Source organism: Anas acuta, chromosome 2 (assembly GCF_963932015.1).
Source record: "Anas acuta chromosome 2, bAnaAcu1.1, whole genome shotgun sequence".
Classification (NCBI taxonomy): Eukaryota; Metazoa; Chordata; class Aves; order Anseriformes; family Anatidae; genus Anas; species Anas acuta.
The window spans coordinates 131,073,232-131,091,813 of NC_088980.1; the positions used below are offsets into that span (position 1 = coordinate 131,073,232).

The window sequence follows — 18,582 nt, forward strand, 5'->3', positions numbered from 1 at the left end:
AGGCAAAGCATGTTAAGCATTGTTGAAGCTGAAGGCCTCCATTGGTTATAAATCATTTATGTTTTCATCATAGGAATCAAAGGATCATCATGGTTGGTTTTAAATCTTTGCACCATTATTTTAAATAACTGATACATAGTGTTTTTAGGAAGATTGAGTGCATCAAAAGCATCAAAATATCCTAATTCTAATATGCAAACATTAGGTTGAAACTATTTATGTTCTCTAGGAATCCAAGGCATTGTTGATGCGTATCGGGCTTGTCTTCCTCAAGTGAAGTTATATGGGCCAACCAATTTTTCTCCAATTATAAATCATGTGGCAAGATTTGCTGCTGCAGCTACACAGCAGCAAACAGCATCTGTAAGTTCTTTACCATAGTGTGCATATTTTTTTGCTTTCCATTTTGGCTTATTCTGTTTTTCTTTCAAGCTTGTAAGTGTACCTGTTTTGACAGCTGGGCATTTACCCGGTGATTTGGTACTTGATGTCTTTTGAAGCTAGATAAAAGCTAACTTATTCTTGCGGATTGTGCACAAAGATTCTCTCATAAATTAACAGAATGAACTCATCAGAGTTGAAATACTAGCTTAAAAATGTATGGCATCTTTATGGCATCTTCTGTTAAATGCCCTTGCTGTGCTATGCAGTTATTGAAGTCTAATTAAAGCATTTGAATATATAGAATCATAAAATCATTTAGGCTAGAAAACACCTTCAACATCACCAGTTCCCACCATCAACCTGACCTACCAAGTCCCATTACTAAGCCATGCCCCTTAGTGCTACTTCCCTTGTCTCTTAAATACCTCCAGGGATGGGGAATCAAGGTCTACCCTGGTCAGACACTTTCAATCCTCAAACACGCTCTCTGTGAAGAATTCTTCCTAATGCCCAGTCTAAACCTCCCATGGTGCAACTTGAAACTGTGTCCCTGCATCCTATCACACTATCACTTGGAGAAAAGAGAATGAAAGCCTCCTTGCTGCAACCTCCTTTCAGGTAGTTGTGGAGAGTGATGAGGTTTCCTCATCAGAGTCTTGTTCTCAAGACTAAACAGCCATAGAATCATAGAATGGCTTAGGTTGGAAGGAACCATTAAGACCATCTAGTTCCAAGCCCCCTACCATGGGCAGGAGTGCTGACAACCGGATCAGGTTGCACAGGTCCTTGTCCAACCTGGTCTAGAACACCTTCAGGGATGGGGCATCCACAACTTCTCTGTCCAATCTGTTCCAGTGCCTCATCACACTCTGAAGAATTTTCTTTCAACATTTAATCTGAATCTCCCCTCTTTTAGTTTAAAACCATTCCCCCTTGTCCTGTCTGAGTAAAAAGTTGCTCTCCATCTTTTTAAAGCCCTCTTTAAGTATTGAAAAGCTGCAATGAACTCACCCTGGAGTCTTCTCTTGTTCAGGCTGAACATCCACAGTTCTTTCAGCATTTCTTCTTAGCCTTTCACTGCTCCAGCCCTCTCATGATCTTTCTTCATAGTCCTCCTCTGGACCTGCTCTAACAGCCCCACATCCTTCTTGTTTTGGAGGCCCCAGACCTGGATACAGCACTCCAAGTGCAGCCTCACAAGTGCAGAGCAGAGGGGGACAATCACTTCCCTTGACATGCTGGTCACTCCTTGTTTGATGCAGTTGGCCTTCTGGGCTGCAAGTGCACTGCTGGCTCATGTCGAGCCTTTCATCCACCAGAACCCCCGAAGTCCTTTTCTGCAGGGCTTGTTCTCAATGAGTTCTTCTCCCAGTCCATACTCCTGTCCGGGATTTCCCGAACCCAAGTATAGCACCTTGTACTTGTCCTTGTTGAATTTCATTAGGCTTACATGAGCAGACTTCTCAAGCTTGTCCAGGTCCCTTTGGGTGGCATTCCTTCCTTCTGTTGTATCAACTGCACCACTCAGCTTGGTGTCATCCGCAAACTTGTTGAGGTTGCACTCAATCCCACTGTCTATGTCATTGATAAAGGTTATAAACAATGTTGATCCCAAGACAGACCCTTGAGGGACAACACTCATCACTGGTCTCCACCTGGTATAGAGCCATTGACCACCACTCCCTGGGTACAGCCTTCACACCAGTTCCTTATCCACTGAATGGTCCACCCTTCAAATCCATTTCTGTCCAGTTTGGAGATCAGAGTGTCATGTGGGACCATGTTAAAGGCCTTATGGAAGTCCAGGCAGACAACATCAACTGGTCTTCCCCTGTCAACTGATGGCAGTTACTCAACCATAGAAGGCCACCAGACTGGTCAGGCACAATTTGTCCTTGGTGAAGCCATGCTGGCTGTCCTGGATCACATCCTTGTCTTGCATCTGCTTTGATATTGCTTCCAGGAGGATCTGTTTGATGATCTTGCCAGGTACAGAGTTGAGGCTCACCAGTCTGTAGCTTCCTGTATTTTAATTTCCACCATTTGTAAAAATAGTAGTGATGTTTCCCTTTTTCCAGTCACCAGGGACTTTGCCCTACCACCATGACTTCAAATATGATGGAAAGAGACTTGGCAGCTCCATCAGCCTGTTCCCTTAGAACCTCAGGATGTGTGTGGGCATGCATGTACTTGTATGCTCAATGTATTTGTACATTTAGACTTGTACCTGATGAGTTTCATCAGGTGGTCTGGAACCTGCTCTTTGCTTATAGTGGGAGGGACTTAGCTCCCTCAGCCCTCACCTACAGGTTTGGGGTCTTGAGGGATGTAGGAAGCCTGACAGGCAGCAAAGGCTGAGGCAAAGAAGTTTTAGAGTATCTCAGCCTTCTCCACGTTTGTCATTACGAATTCTCCCTCCTCATTTATCAGAGGAGATAAACTCACCTTGGTCTTTTTCTGACCAATGTACTTCTTGTTATTGACCAATAACCTTCTTGTTATTTTTTGTGTCCTTTGCCATGTTCAGTTCTGTCTGTGCTTTGCCTTTCCTGATCCCATCCCTGCACATCTGGACGGCATGCCTGTAAACAAAATGACCCCCATTCCATCAGCTCTCCTCATGCTCATATCTCTACACCCACTTGAGCAACTTAATATCTTGCATTGAGAGGCCCAAAACTGAATACTGTATTTGAGGTGCGGTCTCACTAGTGCTGCATTTAAGGGGACAATCACTTCCCTAGTCCTGCTGGCCACACTATTTCTGATACATGCAAGGATGCCATTGGCCTTCTTGGCAACTTGAGCACACTGCTGGCTCACATTCAGCTGGCTGTTGATCAGCACCTCCGGGTCCTTTTCTGCCAGGCAACTTTCCAGCCACTCTTCCCCAAGACTATAGTGCTGTATCAGGTTGTTATGACACAAGTCATGTAGTAGAGTGACTTAGTGAAGAAAATAAACTAGACCTTGGTTCACATCAGATAGCTGAGAGAGCAAATCAACTCAGAAAATGGTAGGTATACCTCCTGGCATGTAGGTACCAACCTAAGCGATGAACTGTCCTTACTATAAAATTTTGGGTGCTGTATGCACCCTCCACCTTGCTCCCTCTTACACATCACGTGTGAGATGTTGAATTAGGAAATCTGAAGAACAAGTCTTAAGTATCAAATCCTTTAGATAATACTCCATACAAGTTCAGTCAGTCTGAAGCTATGTATATCTGAACTCATTGATCATAGCAAATATTTCTCTCAGATGTCATAGAAAATCAGAAAATAAAGTTAGCTATTTTTGCATATAAACGTACCTGTGGAAACCAGGTTGGAAAAGAGCTGTGGATTTTCATATACAAAGAAATTTGGAAGCTTTTTCCTTGATGGTCTTTCAGTAGCAACTGTCATCAGTACATGTATTAGGAAAGTATTTAGAAACCTCTGGACCTTTTTTGAGTGCAGTATGCCTAGCTGCCTAGCAATTTCTTTTTTTTTTTTTTTACCTGAAAGGATGTATTGAGGAATTTTTGCTGCCTTGCCATTTAATGCATACTATAGATTTTTTTTTTTTCCTAGAATGAGAGAAGCATAAGGAGAGAGAAATAAATCCAGTGATAGGTACTATCATGCTTTTGGTCATAGCCTTCTGATCATGGTTGTTTTGTAGGCATTCTTGCTGGAGTGGGGACGAATAGAATGGGTTGAAGCAATGACAGAAGGTGGCGCTTGAACAGTGGAGAAAAGGGAATATCAATTATTTTAGAGGCATCTAAAGAAAGATGGAAACCCAAATACTGAGGAGAGACTAATAAGAATATGGGGAGTACCTTTGAAACTGGAATTCATGCTGTCCAGTAGTCGTCTGAAATAAACCAAGTGAAAGAAGACCACACGTTCAAAAAGTATTTCATGTTTTCCAAACTTTGTAGTTCTAGTTTGTTCATGGTGCTTCAATCTGAGACAGAAGGTAGGAAGCCAACTTCTAAAGGTCCTGGCAGTATCATGGAAGCAATTCAAGTGATACTTGACTAAATTACCAGAGGTAATTTAGTCAAGGTGGTCCCAGATGCCTAGCTAATGAAATTCAGAAAGCAGCTAGAAGACAGTTAAAGGAATTTAAAAATTATCGTGTTGCTTTTCAGAAGAAAAAATAAATTGTTTTAATCTATAGATTTTAGGAATATACTGAGTAAATGAGTGGCTGTTGTATTTTTCTTGGTATCACTTTTGTTTTTCTATTCTTACCTGGATGAAGCAACAGGTAGCATTTTATAAAGCTGTCAGTAGACCAGAAAGGAAACAAAAGCAAGTTTCACAAATATATCCTGTCCAAAACCTCAGTAAACTGCCTTCTATACCAGCACAAATACTTGGAAAATAGGTTAGCTGTTAGTTTGTCTGAGGATTTTGAGAGTAAAGGAAGGAGGACAACATTATTTTTTGGGTGGAGGGTTGTTGAAAGATTACTACTATTACTACTATTAAAAGATTTTGCTGTCCATGTAAATATCTTTGGACTGTACAAAAGAAGCAAAACACAGATGTTTGTACACTTGAGTAAGTACAACGAGCATGTTTAAAGTCAGAACAGTATATAGGCTGCGTGCATTTTCTAAGCATACGTACCTACATGTTGTCTATTTTTCTGTCATAACACAGTGTTTATTGATTTGACAGCAATACTTTATTCTTCTGATCATAACGGATGGCGTGATAACGGACCTTGACCAAACTCGAACTGCCATAGTTAATGCTTCAAAATTGCCCATGTCCATTATCATTGTTGGTGTTGGAGGAGCAGACTTTGATGCTATGGAGTTTCTTGACGGTGACAATGGAGTTCTTAGGTCTTCATCAGGAGAACCAGCTGTCAGAGACATTGTCCAGTTTGTGCCTTTTAGGAAGTTCCAAAATGTAAGTAATCTGAATGATGTTCTAATTAAATACTGTAGAAGTATGCTGGGTTTGCTAGGTTATATACAGTCCTGAGCCTTTGCAGTGTCCTTGAAAGGAGCTCTGGAGTCTGAGATACATACTTATCAAATACTCAAAAAGCCCTGACTTCAGTATCTGTAGAATTTCTATTAGGTAAGCTGATTCATGTTTAAAAAACTTCACTGGTGGTTTGAGCACTGCATTTCTAACAAGTTGCTATAGGAGAATGATCTGTGTAAATCTCCCTCAGACTTGATTAAACAAATGGATGTGTTTTTCATTTGGGAGGAAGAAGTTACTTTTTCATTTGGAAAAGTGTTTTTTTGTTGTAGATATGTCCATTTGTAAATGTGGTTTACTGTGACATTTTAATATGGTGTTAAAATTCAAAGCTAAGTTGGAAAAGGTGGTCTTCATTAGAAATTGTGTGTGGCCACAGCAGTGGACAAAAAAGACTGAGATGTGGAAGAATGGAGTCTTGTACAACCAAAAAAAAAAATATGCACAGGCTTTGCATGGAAAAAAATAGGCACATACTTTGCAGTTTGCTATGAAAGTCATATCTCTGGAAGAAGTAGATTTAAAAAAAAAATAAAAAAAATTCTTCACAGTGGGGAAATTCTTCACGGTGGGGAAGATCTCTTTGTATTTTTATTTTTTTGATGAGAGCTCTTTGTTTAATTTTAGTGCAACTATATCAATATAGAGTATGTTTATTGAATAATGTACTTGGATGTAGATTAATTAGGTTCAATATTCAGTATAAAACTATTCAAATACTTTCAGCTGCTAGAAAAAGGAGCAGGTTTTTCTTAATGGATATTTTGCCTTGGAGTAAAAACAGTAGAACAGGGAAGCTTCCATCTGTTCTGTAAGGGCACTGTAAATTCATCTGTAAAGTGTCAGACTTTAAATTCTCCTAGTATAAGAGATGCTTATTACTCGTCTTAAGATCTAATTTAACAGTTGGTGGAGACTTATACTTGGTGTTCTTTTTTTTTTTTTTTTCTAAGTCTCCAAAAGAAGCTCTGGCTCAGTGTGTCCTGGCAGAAGTCCCTCAGCAGGTGGTGAACTACTTCAGCACCTACAAATTGCAACCTCCTAAGAATCCTGCTGCAAAGTGAATGGGCTGAGCAGGCGAGCTGAGACCCTGTGCCTTCTTTACTTGGTGTACCTACAGACTTTGTTCTTGACGTGCTTCCATATACATGTATACGCATACCTCTGTGATAATGCCTGTTAGCTTTTGTCTGTGAGAGTTTGCCGAGTCTGCCTTTTGAGGGCCAAAATTGTAATTGTTTCAATATTCAGCATTGATTTGTGGGATAGGGCTTCTGTGGGTGTCTCATTTTGAAAAGTAACGGGGGAAAAATTGAATATGCAGGGAGGATGAAGAGAATGCTGAGGAGAATGATGATGAACAGCCTGTTTGATAAATACAGCTAATGAGAGTGTTCAGTTACTTCAGCAGGGATCAACACCAAGTGCTGCAGTTTCTCAGTGATTATAAAACCAGCCTGATGTGGAAAGAGGGCATATACCCACCAAGCAGATAAAAGTTTGTATGTGCTTCAACAAATCTGGAATACTTAAGGGTTTTGTGTCTATGTAAGCCACTGTAAGAAAATTTTGTCACAGTAGTGATACAGTTACATGAGTGCTAGAACAAAATGTAAAAGCCTTCCTTGTATGCATACTTGACATTTGCTACTTTAGTGCCTTTGGCCAGTGACTGCCATCCAAGACTGTATGAATATGAGGGAAACCTCTAACATCTCGGATAAAATACTGTTGGCCTATGAAGCTACAGCCATAGAGGTTGTAAGATATGTTTTGAGTGTGATCTGTACTGGAAAACAGGAACTTCAGGTGTTTTAAGTAAAACAGTCATATATGTGACTATTGATCTTTAAAGAGCAAGGGCTTATTGTGAAGCAGGAACTCACTTTTTAATTGGAAAAGTTCTGTTTAATAACTGCACATTATCCAAAAAACATCTTTGTTTGAAGTCCTACCTATTTATATTGGTTTTGTTATATTTAGAATCATGAATCTTTCTGATGAGCTCACTAGTGAAAAGTGCCTGCAGAAAACTTGTCTTCCTACTGGGAAGGAAGAGGAAAGATTAAGAAAGTCTCTAAGCTTAAATCCTATAACCATACTGCTTTTCTAGGGCAGACAATTTGTTATATTTTGTTGGCTTGAGTTTTCTCTTCACCATCTTTTCTTTGCAATAGACCTTAAAGTGTAAATCATGCTGTGTGTGTGTAGTGGACAGACAAAGCTTTTTTGTCTCCCAGCTGCGTAGTGCTTGATGAGGATCTGTTCTGATCCTCAGTGCATGTGGATGTAAAGGTCCCATTTATCATTTCAAAATGCCTGTCCTAAACATTAACTTTGCAGTTTCACATTTGAAGTGGTTTAGAGTTAGACATCCGCTTGATCTGATTTTAGTTGGTCTAGCTGTAGCATGTTAAAACAAAATGGACTAAACTAAATTTAGCATTCTCGGGCACCTAAGATGGCACCAGATCATAGTGGATGTGCTTGTTCTAGTTGCTGGAGCTGCTCTGCTCTCTTTCCACACTTGTATAATTCTGCCAAAAATCTGAATTCATATTAACACTACTGGATGAGTATTGAGATTGTCTTACACGTCCTGTAAAACATACCAAATGTTTTGTAGTAGTTGACTAGTTACCAGTTATGAATTAATACAGTATTCTACGCTGCCTTTTCCTTGGTGGAAAAGGGTCCTAAATAGTTACAGGAGTGGAATAGTAAGAAAGATTTTGTTTCATGTTAAGCCATGATCTGTATTTTAGAAACAAATTCATTTATTTGATTGTATAGAAATACAGAATTATCTCTTCATTGATATGCAAATGTATTAGTACTTGATACATAATATGTAATGAATTGTCATACAAGATCTGCAATATAAAATGCTACGATCAAGGAAGTGGATGCTTATACCGAACCTAAATCACGCTGCTGTAAATGGATAAAGTATGATTTTGCACCAGTAAAATGTTTCACAGCCAAGTGGTCCATGTAGACAGATAAATGAATATAGACAAAGCGTTAATACTGCATCTAGTTAAGTGGACGCATACTACTGATGAGAATTCAGGATGCTACTGGAATTCCTCTGAACTATCTTCCAAAAATATGATGCTGCCTCTGAGTTACATTACAAATTCTTTCTCATGTTGTGGTGGAAGTGCATATAAATGCTTTCAAGTATGTTAATAAGCATAATTGTGCTAAACATCTGCTGCATATAAAATATCTAAAACTTTTTTGGTTTTCGATAATCTTAACATAAATTCAATTTCTGGAGCAGAGAATGCATTCTCTTGTTGCAAAAATGCTCCTGTATTTCTCAAGCTTAGGGAATTAAATAGCATATCAGTGATACCTACTTCTCAATGTGCTCTATACTATGTAGAAGAAAAAATGCTTCAGACCGGACAGTGGCAAGAATCATTTTCCACATATAACTTCTTTTAGAGGCATACAGCTAACAGCATGTTGAAATATTTAGAAGCTTCCATGTTAGGCTGAAGCAGTATTCTGAGTCAAGGTATGTACCAAATTGTGAGTCAAGGGGAAGTCAGTTTATTGTTTTGCCATTTTTTATTTGTACATGCAAAAAATGCCTTACCAGCTTGAGCGTGTCAAGCAAAATATTGTCAGTTTGTCAAGTGAATGTGCTTGTAGGTCACTTGCACCACCTTGTGACAGAAATGATGTATAGCAGTCTTCATAATCAAGCTTTTTGCAATGTAATGTCTTAATATATATACATGTACAGCAGAGAAATAACCCGTGACCAGGGTTTTTTTTTTTTTAAGTACTTTCTGTATGTATTTCAGTTCAGAAGTTGACTGATTTACAATGCCTATGCATTAAAACTGTAATTTCAGGACACTGCTCTTCTGTCATGTTTTTGTATTCAGCATTTTCCATGAAACAATGAACACTGCTTTTGCAGTTACTATGATGATGGTTCCACAGGCTAAGCAGCTTAGATATATAACAAGTATTATCAGATTAGATTTTTACTCAGTGGTTGTGAACGTACACTGTGTATTTCATAAAGCATAACATACTGGCTTTTATCAAGATATTTTGAAATTGGATGGTTTTAGCAGTGAGTCTTTCATCCTCTTTGCTGTGTTAGAGTTCCCCTATTGATGCTATTCCATATACTTGTCATCATTTTTTCCAGGGCGCGTTTTTTTTTTTTCTTTACAGGAAATGTGCATTTTAAGTAGAAGGGCATGAAGATTTATTTTATATTTCATCCCTTTACCATTAATGGTTTCATGACGTGTAGTCAAGTCTGAGATGCTTTATTGGGAAACTGAGACATGCTAGAGACATAACATTGCATCGTGTGTTTGCTATGCCATAGAGAACCTGAGTGAGCTTTGCTGAAAGATGCATCATGTAGGTGCTCTAGAGCAGTTCACGATTTCTCCACAAATTAAGAATCCACAGGGTAAAATCAGGTTCTGAAAGTAATGCATTTTACACAAGGAGCATGTCTTGAGTTTTCTTGTGCTGCGTGTTGTTCCTTCTGGTGAAAACCTTACAAATAGTTGAGCTTTGGCCCCTCGCCACTCTCCAAAATGGAGGGATTCTGGGAAGGGATTCAACAACAGAAAAGAAAGATGTCAGAGAAGACCCAGATGTCTGTCACTTAACGAAATCTTGACCTAATGCTCTAACCCTTTTTTGTTTCATTTTGGATCTAAGGAACTCGAGGGCTTTGCATGACTGGATAATTTTGAAGCCAGAACTGACAAGCTTCCCTTGCAATCCTAAGCTGTGAAGAACTGTAGTAAAGCAGCAACGTGAGAGATGCTGTGTTGCTGCAGTGTAACACTGCTGAAGTTTCAGACCTTACTTTTATAATATATGTCAGTATGTGATTGATGAACTTCAGTATGCCAACAGTGGAAATGTTTGTTTTGAAGATGTGACAGCATTTGTGTAGGCAGAAGGGGGTTAGATCTTCTGCAGTGAGAACTTTACTCATCAATACCAACATGTTAAAATATGGGGGCTTACGTGCTTTCCCCCCCCTTCCATAATGTTTTGAAAATTGTCCCTCAAAAAGTGTTGTAAGAAGAACCATGTATTGTAATGAATTTGTAGATCCTTACTATTCACAGAAGGCCTTACTTGTGGAGTAGTTTAGCAGTATTTCTAATTTTGATATTGTACAGAGATACTCCTGGATGTGCAATAGGCAAACAGTTCTTTATGATGTCATGCAGCAGAAAGAGGTAAGATGCATCTTTTTTTCTTACGTATCAAATAGAAAGTGATACACAAATAACGATGGTTCTTCCCATATGGTAGTGAGCCTTTGACCTCACTGTTAATGACGGAACTTTTTTTTTGAGAGAGATATGGCTATCAGCTGTGTCACAGAATGTTTGGAATATGCAGCATATTGAATAAGTCATCAAGGCTTTACCCGGGCAAAGCTTCTGCAGATTCTGGTTGGGCTGCCAGCTTTGCCTATGATTGGAGAAGTTCAAAGGCATTATAGAGAAGGCCTAACAGAATGTGTAGCCTACAGGAACGTATATAGCCTGCAAAGGGTTCAAAAGGCCTCATTTTGGCACAATATTTTTCTTATATATTGGCTGGCTGGTCAGCTGAGGAACTTTTTTTTTTTTTTTTTAAGGTAGTTGTGTGCAGCTCCTTGTTAAAAAAGCTTTAGCCCTCTCAACTGCTGCACTGGATAAAGGATTTACTTTAGTTCATAGGTATGATAAAGCTCAGCCCCTGTAAGGCATGTAGTTTGCTTGGTATCATCAGGCTGTGATGGAAGTGAACAACTGGAGCAGCCAACCTGTTGGTTGGAGAAAAAGAGCCAGAGCCAGAAACGTAAATCCTGCTTTTTTAAAAATACCTTTGTTTCTGAAGTGGCCACTAAGTAGGACATTTTTCTAAAGTATGCCTGTAGCAACTGCTTGCTTTTTAGAGAGAGAGATTAATGCCCAATCCCTTGAGAAGATGAAATGTGTAAATCAGCAACCAAAAGTTAAAGGTCACTCTTAAGGGAGAATATCTTCTCTATTTTTATTCACCAGAATCGATAAAGACAGCTAGAACAAATGCTTTTGCTTTCACAAGTTGGCAGTATTTATGTAATCTGCTTCCCCGTTGTGTATGTTGTGAATATTTTTTATTTTGCTTTTTTTTCTAAACAATTTTTAATGGCATCTGAACATGCAACATCATAGCTTTCTGCACTCAGCCATACTGATCACAAAAGCATGTCACTGATTAGAAGTATAAGGGGAGGAGAGAGAAAGATTGACAGAAACATAAGTAACCTCAGCAACAGTAGTGCAGTAACAAGAAAAAGGACAACTATGGGAAACCAGAAAAGAAAATAGAAAAGAACAGACATGAAAATTAAGAACAAACTGGCAACCATGAAAAACAATAAGAAAGAAAGAATAAATAGGAGAGGGAAAAGGAGAAGCAGGAACAAGACGGAGTAAGAGAGAATGGAGAGCATGGATCAACCAAGAAACAAGCTGTACTGAAACCCAGTTGGATCTCTAATTCCTATTACAGCAGGAGTTCTCTCTTCAGGCTCAAGGTTCAGAGGTAGGTGTACAAATCTGCCCAGATGCCTCAGGAGAGGACAGAAAGAAGAAGAGGAGCTGGGATAGGTTCTTTCTTGAGTAGCCTCTACTTTTATATTTTGTACCCAAAAGCCAAGTCACACTAGCCCTCCGAATTCAGAAAAAACACAGCCCAAAGCACCATCTATTTCCTTTTCTTCTCTTTAGCTTCAACTTTAAGGATCTCTCCTTCTCCTGCTGTAGGTGATGGAGACATACTAATGATCAGAGACTCATTAGTGGTTCCTCTGTGCATAACTGCAGGTGGTTTAGGCTTAGCATCTGCATTCGGCTCTTCCTTTTGTGCAGGGGGTGCAGATGAGGCTGCAGGCTCAGGGGGTTTCTTCTCTTGTTCAGGTTTCTTCTCCTCTGGTTCAGGTTTCTTCTCTTCTTGTTTAGGTTTCTCTGTTTCAGCTTCATTTTCCTAGAATCAAGAAATTAAATGTTTTCTAGTGCTGCAGAAAAAAATTGGGAAGGAGTTCTGTATATGCAGTGGTAAGGCACAGCAGGGATGCTGTAATTAATGGCATGCAATGTATGTAAGCCTGCATTCAGCAACCAAAAATTTTGTGGAAAATGCTATTTCAAGATCAGAATGTCAACAATAAAACCCAGGAAAAGCTTGTGGATACTGATAGTATCTGCTTCTCATGAATACTGCAGGACGAAACAGGCACATTTCGGGGCACACCACCTTTCCTCAAATTTTACCTTGCTTTATGTACTTATTCTAGTATAGAAAGAAAATGTGTTATGTAAATCTCAACATATTCCCCAGTGCCCCAATTCCTCGTCCAAGCCTATTTACTTTAAAGTTCATAAATACACATTAAATTTAGTGAATTTTATGCTTCAATCATGGTATTGTTATAATTAATTTAAGCAAGTTCATTATTTCACTTATAAGAAGGAAAGTATAAAGATATCCAGCTCAACCATAAAAGCCAGAAAAAGATTCTGCCACCTCTGGGCAAGAATTTAGAACTGAGCAGGTTCTTACTAATAGGAATGTTTCTCAGAAGAGAGTATAATGTGGGAATTACTTTTAATCAACTGAAACAAATTTTCTCATAAGTGTACTATATTATATATTTAATCAGATTTAGCTGTGTGGTCTTAACTTGAAATTTTGTCCTCAGTATTTGTTATAAGCACAGTTCTGACTTTGAATTGGAAAGTTCGCTGTGTGCTTGAGTCAGCTGGAGCAGATTACTGTGTTAGGATATGCCTACATTTACTGTTCTTTACATAAGATTAGAAGATCAGATGCTTTTAGTGTCTTCGCAAGGTCTATTTTATTCTTGCTTTCCTAGAGGATCTTTGTTTGCTTTCTTTGCTTTGCTTTTGTTTTTCTCTGTTCTGCATAGAGTCCAGATCCAGGAAGATTTGAGCCAAATTTTAGAATCAGTGTTTACAGAGATTAAGTACCGTGATTATATCTCAGCTACTGGGAATTTCTGCTGTTGATTGCAGTAAAACTACATTTTTATTTATTCTGTTTGCCCAAACCCTTCCAGAATATTTCCCATTTCTCTCTTCAGCACTTAAAAGAATCTATTCTGTTTTCTGTGGTGTTACCTGAATGTCTTGTTCTCTCTTCAGCTGCAGCAGTTTGGCAAGACCTGCTTTTCCTTTACCTCCAAGCATCGCTTTAAACAATTTTGGAGTTTCCTGTTTCTGCCCAAACAGACCAGCCAAGCCCCGTGGTTGTTGCACTGGTGGTCCAGGAGCAGGTTTCCCCTTCTCCTTCAGCAGCACCCTGGAGACAGGAAAGAATGAGAACACACGGCAGTGCAGTGAAACCTATAAAAGTTCCTGCAAAACCAAAATGCCACATTCATGGATGAAAACCTGACACCTTTTCCAGCCTTTTTTTTTTTTTTAATCCCAGATGCAGTGGCAAGAGCAAAGCTGATAAGGGTAAGGGTTTTACTGGCTTTGGCATCACTTAGTCAACTGCAGTCTGCTATTCTAATTTGGAGGTTTTTTTCTATTTGCTGTAGTCTAAACTAGTGCAGGCTCAAATTAAGGTATCACAAAGCAGATGAGAGCTTAGTAAGGTGAGAAATAGTTGAGGGGGGTGGATGGCTTGCACCTGAGGTGGAAGTCTCCTACCTGACCTTCTAGATGCAAATCGAGAACAGTTATTTCTCTATTTGGAGTTTAGCTGATGCTTGTGTAAGTAATAGTTAACCAGCCTTTCAGCATGGCACATCTCTCACGGGTTAGGTTAGGGTGGGCAAGAAAGCAGGAGAAGGTAGTGTAGGACAGAGAATCAGAAATAAGTTTTGATGATTGTACCATTGTTTAGAAAGACGATGGAAGTCAGAAAGGTGCTGGTGACCATCAGTCAGTGGATTTGTTCTGCCTTTCTACCTTCTGGTGCTGGTTTTGACAACCAGCCTCTCTGAAGATTCCAGATGTGAAAACAGGTGAGCAAGATGTGTGTCTGCATTGTTTGGTGCCATGGGCATCACATCAGACTATTCAGGGGTCTGTCACTGAGTATGGAAGCCAAGTATGTATGCTGCTGGTCTTCAGTAAATCTGGATTCCAGAGCTGTCAAGAGACTTTTGCTTTTTTCAACATTCATTACCGTCATAGGCTGTCCCCAGTGACTGGCTGGCTGGCACATCCTGCTTGACTTAGATAGAATTTGAACTCTTCAATGTTTTTGGCTAGTAAACTTTTTATACTGTCCAATATAAATGTTCAGATTCAGGTTTCCTTTTATTCTTGTTCTACCTTATCTTATGAGCTGGGAGTGCCATGGACAAGAGTTCAACAGACCATTTGGGGAAATTTCCTGCAGATTTGACACTTATGCTTTTCAGATGGCCCATTCTGCATTAGGTCCTGTGTTTCTCAGGGATGTAATGATTCGCAAGGTGCTGTCATTTGATAACCAGAGTTGCTGAAACAAGCTGAATGCAATCATTTGCTAGCACTTTCATGAGCAAAATGTCATGCCTATGCTAGCATTCTCTGGTGGAATTTCAAGTCTGGGATCGTTCTTCCAAACTTTGATACCAATGCAAAGCAACAGCTAAGAACAATACAAGTGCTGAAGTCTACTGGTAAAGACAAACTGATTTATGCACTTCAACCTGATGCAAGGTACTCACTTCTATAATCTTATGACAAAATATGACCACATTTTGCCCTGTCAAAGCTAGGATAAACTGTGATCCTAGCAAGCTACAGCCAAAGCAAGATGAGAAGCAGTTTCTGTTCAGAATCCCATTTCAGAATCCCTTTGCACAAAATGCACACCTTTCAAATCTGTGCGATTATCTTTCATCTTTTCAGGCCTTACATTAAATCCATTTCTAACTGCTCTTTGAGACTTTGGAAAGGCATATGACTCTGTGGGTGCATTGAAGCATATCTCTTTAGAATCAATTGCAGATCTTCAGTTGTACCCTTGAAAACATACGGCTTAACTGGCATCTGTCTTGCACTCTGTTTGCCTTGGCTACCTAAGGAGTCCTGATGTTCATCTGTTATCTCCTATTTTGTTACCTTAAGTACAAGGGAGAATTCAACTGTGTTCAGGACTTTATTCTATTTACCATGTTCCCATAACTCTCGGATTACCTGCCAAGACTATGACTTCTGTTAAGTATTACCAGACAAATCTGACCCCTAAGTACAAACATGCGTATATTTGTTGTTCTTCCAAGAAATGCAAATGTTTCTAGAAGCCACAACTGTCTGTTCTGCAGCTAAACAATGTGATTTAGAAACTGTTATTAGGACATACTTTGCTTTCTTCATCAGAAGTTTTTCTGAGTCAGGATAGTGTACCAGGATTTCGTTGAGTGTTTTCTTGTCTAGAATGAAAAGGTTGGCAAAACCATGAGCCACCACGTTGGCAGTCCTTCGATTTCCTCCGCCTGCAGCTAATAGGCTGCAATGAAAATAAATATTGTCAGTTACTTCATTACTTGCCCTAGTCAGGAATATCTTTGCTGGTGGCTCTCCACTGAAGTCATTGCAAAGCTCACTTATGTACCCAGCTGTTCTGGCTGATGCTGCAAGAAGGCAAATTGTCACTTCTGGTTGTTATTGTGCTTGTCCTAAGGACTGAGAAAAGTCTTGCTGGGTAGACACCCAGCAGACACTACTGCAAGGACTGAATTTGTTTTAGTCTGTGTGAGAACTTGGCATTTCCTCATTTTTATTGCTGGAAGTGATTTAACACCATAAGGAGAGCAGAACAAGTCCATTATTACTCAAAGCATTATTTACAATAAATGACTCTAAGAATTATAATTTTCCTGAGTGAATAACTTCTGTTGGTCTCTCTTTTGTCCCACATATCACATCTCACATTTGGATGTTGGCAAGCTGAATTAAAAGGATTAGGAAGGTCTTTCAGGCTGACAGTTACAGATGTGTCTGCCTGAAAAAGGCGGCTATTTTGTTTTGAAAGTAAGGTGTTACAAAATTAAAATAATTCATTTCTCAGATTAAAAGAATTCATTTTTCAGCTGTGGTGATAAGCAAGGGAAGCTGCATTTTGCTCTCAGTAGTAAAATTGCTTTATCAATATTTGAGGAGATTTACCCTAGAAATTTGTCCCTTAAATGTTTCCCTGTGAGTTACTATTTATGAAGAATAATAATATCTAAATTTAAAGGTCATTAATAAAGGCTAATTGGGACCCTATCAAGGGTGAACTAATACTTTACCCTCAATATTAATTGGTATATATTAATAGTTTCTAAGTATAAAGGATATGTATGTAGCATTTATAAATACTAGATTATGCAGAGGTCTTGTGATCCTTTATTTGTAACTGTGTGTACAAGGCTATTTTTACATACATATTCAGTTTTTCTTTGATCCAAGATAACAATCAATATATGAAGTCAAGCTGAAAATGCAGTATATTGTCTTTTTAAACAATTGTGTACTATTCTGTAGGAAAAAAAGTATTTGCACAATAAGAAAAGCAGCTGAAGAAAATTGCAAACAGCTTTTGAGTTCTGATGAATTGCATCTCAACAAGTCATTGAACAATCATTTTCAGGCTTTCCTAACAACAACCTCATTTTATCGAGGCAGACTAGGACTAAAGAGATCGGCTTTTTCATTATGGTGATGATGTGAGGTGAATTTTACAGGGGAGGCTCAAACAGAATCATCTTTGACTAAAGGCAGCATTATGGGCTTCATGACTCAACCTTTTTTGGCTAGTGTGCTAAGAGTTATTTGATAGGCTAAATCTTTAAAGATAACTGGCATTTGCCTTACAATGGCTCTTGATGCTATAATATCTATAATAATAAAGAAAATTGCATATTCACCTTGCATTTTTTACTGCAGTTAGTCTGAAATGTTTTTATACTTGTATGAGATAACTTCTGAATTCTTATGATAGCAAACTTTAATTTAGAGTTATGAAGTTGTCAAAGTGATGACTCAGCTTATCTACTCCTCTTTTATAGCTGATCTCAATAGCAAGCTGCCATTCATTGAAATGAGCAAATTGATCCAGGGAATGGTGTGCATATCACCGTTGCAGGGTGATGGCTCCTCAGCCTGCATAAGGAAAGAACTGGTAAGTTAGGAAAGGGTCTGGATCTGGCTTCTGAGAAGAATGTCAAACACCAAATGGCAGAGCTCACTGAAAAGCAGCAGCTGCTGCTGGGCCAAAGCAGAAAACTTAAACTTTCACAAAGCTAAATATTCTTTTTAGCTTTGACTTTTATTTTAAAAGTTTAAGTTACAAAAACCACTGAAAGGCTAAAGATGAGACCAAACATTTAGAGCTCTTCCTGTCAAAAATGCTTTAGTTTTTCCAGAGTTACCATTTTCTGATAGGAAATTGTTCTAGTGAAATAACATTGAATGAATGAATGAGGACATCTGGCTTAAAGTGTAAACTTGTCTGGGCTAATGAAGTGTTGTGTTATAGTTTCCCTGTCTTGAATTTCTCTCTTTCTCAATTGCCTGTACAGACAGGCTCTCATTAAGTCAGCAAGGCAAAAAAAAAATAAATGTTTGCCTCTGTTTCTGAGATTATTTTGCTTCCCCGAACTGATATTATCTATACAGGAAAGTAGTAATGAGGGTAAGATGTTAATTGGCAGGTAGCTCCTATTACTTAATCTGTTTCTGTAACAATTTTGGAGGATGGAATTGGCAAAGGACTGGCTTGAACATTAGTCTTGCATTGGATTGGCCTCCTAGTATAATTCAGGATTTTTTTTTTTTTTGAAATGAATGAACATTCTTTGTTTTCTTCAACTCCTTTGACCAAGAAGGCTTTATAAGCACGATTTATGTGCATTTTGAACAGTGAGGTTAAACAGCAAGTATCTCATGAAGCTGACACAATTCTCTAAACAAATCTTGATCCAAACATCAGAAGGAAAGCCGTGACGGTCCAATACCATGTGCTAAACAAGTTTTCCCCTCAGCATTCATAGTGTGATTGTGCTAAATGAAGCAATACCTCATCTATTAAATACTTTTTTTCTTCCGTTTTCTTTGGCTATACAATACTCAGAAGACCTTGACAAAACTTACAAAGAGGGGTGCTATACAAACTCATTATTTTCTAACACATCGCCACAAGGAAATGGATAAATCTCTGGTGA

At 38.8% G+C, this 18,582-nt stretch overlaps 2 protein-coding genes across 3 annotated transcripts in view; one reads left to right on the forward strand and one right to left on the reverse strand.

The window, feature by feature from the left end:
- The window catches only part of CPNE3 (copine 3), a 31,247-nt gene extending 21,998 nt beyond the window's left edge, over positions 1-9,249 (forward strand). Inside the window, exons 14-16 of one of the 2 annotated variants that reach the window (XM_068672220.1) lie at positions 230-363; positions 5,061-5,297; positions 6,332-9,249. In XM_068672220.1, the coding sequence (XP_068528321.1) occupies positions 230-363; positions 5,061-5,297; positions 6,332-6,442 (482 nt within the window). In that variant the 3' untranslated portion in view covers positions 6,443-9,249. Of the gene's footprint in view, positions 1-229; positions 364-5,060; positions 5,298-6,331 lie in introns of those variants that run through there. The other variant, XM_068672221.1, reaches the window with a different exon arrangement.
- A 35-nt stretch (positions 9,250-9,284) lies between these two features.
- Positions 9,285-18,582, reverse strand: part of CNGB3 (cyclic nucleotide gated channel subunit beta 3) — a 64,921-nt gene continuing 55,623 nt past the window's right edge. Inside the window, exons 17-19 of the mRNA XM_068672219.1 lie at positions 15,738-15,884; positions 13,553-13,733; positions 9,285-12,398 (exon numbers count right to left, since the gene is read on the reverse strand). Coding sequence (XP_068528320.1) covers positions 12,120-12,398; positions 13,553-13,733; positions 15,738-15,884 — 607 coding nt within the window. The 3' untranslated portion in view covers positions 9,285-12,119. The remainder of the gene's footprint in view (positions 12,399-13,552; positions 13,734-15,737; positions 15,885-18,582) is intronic.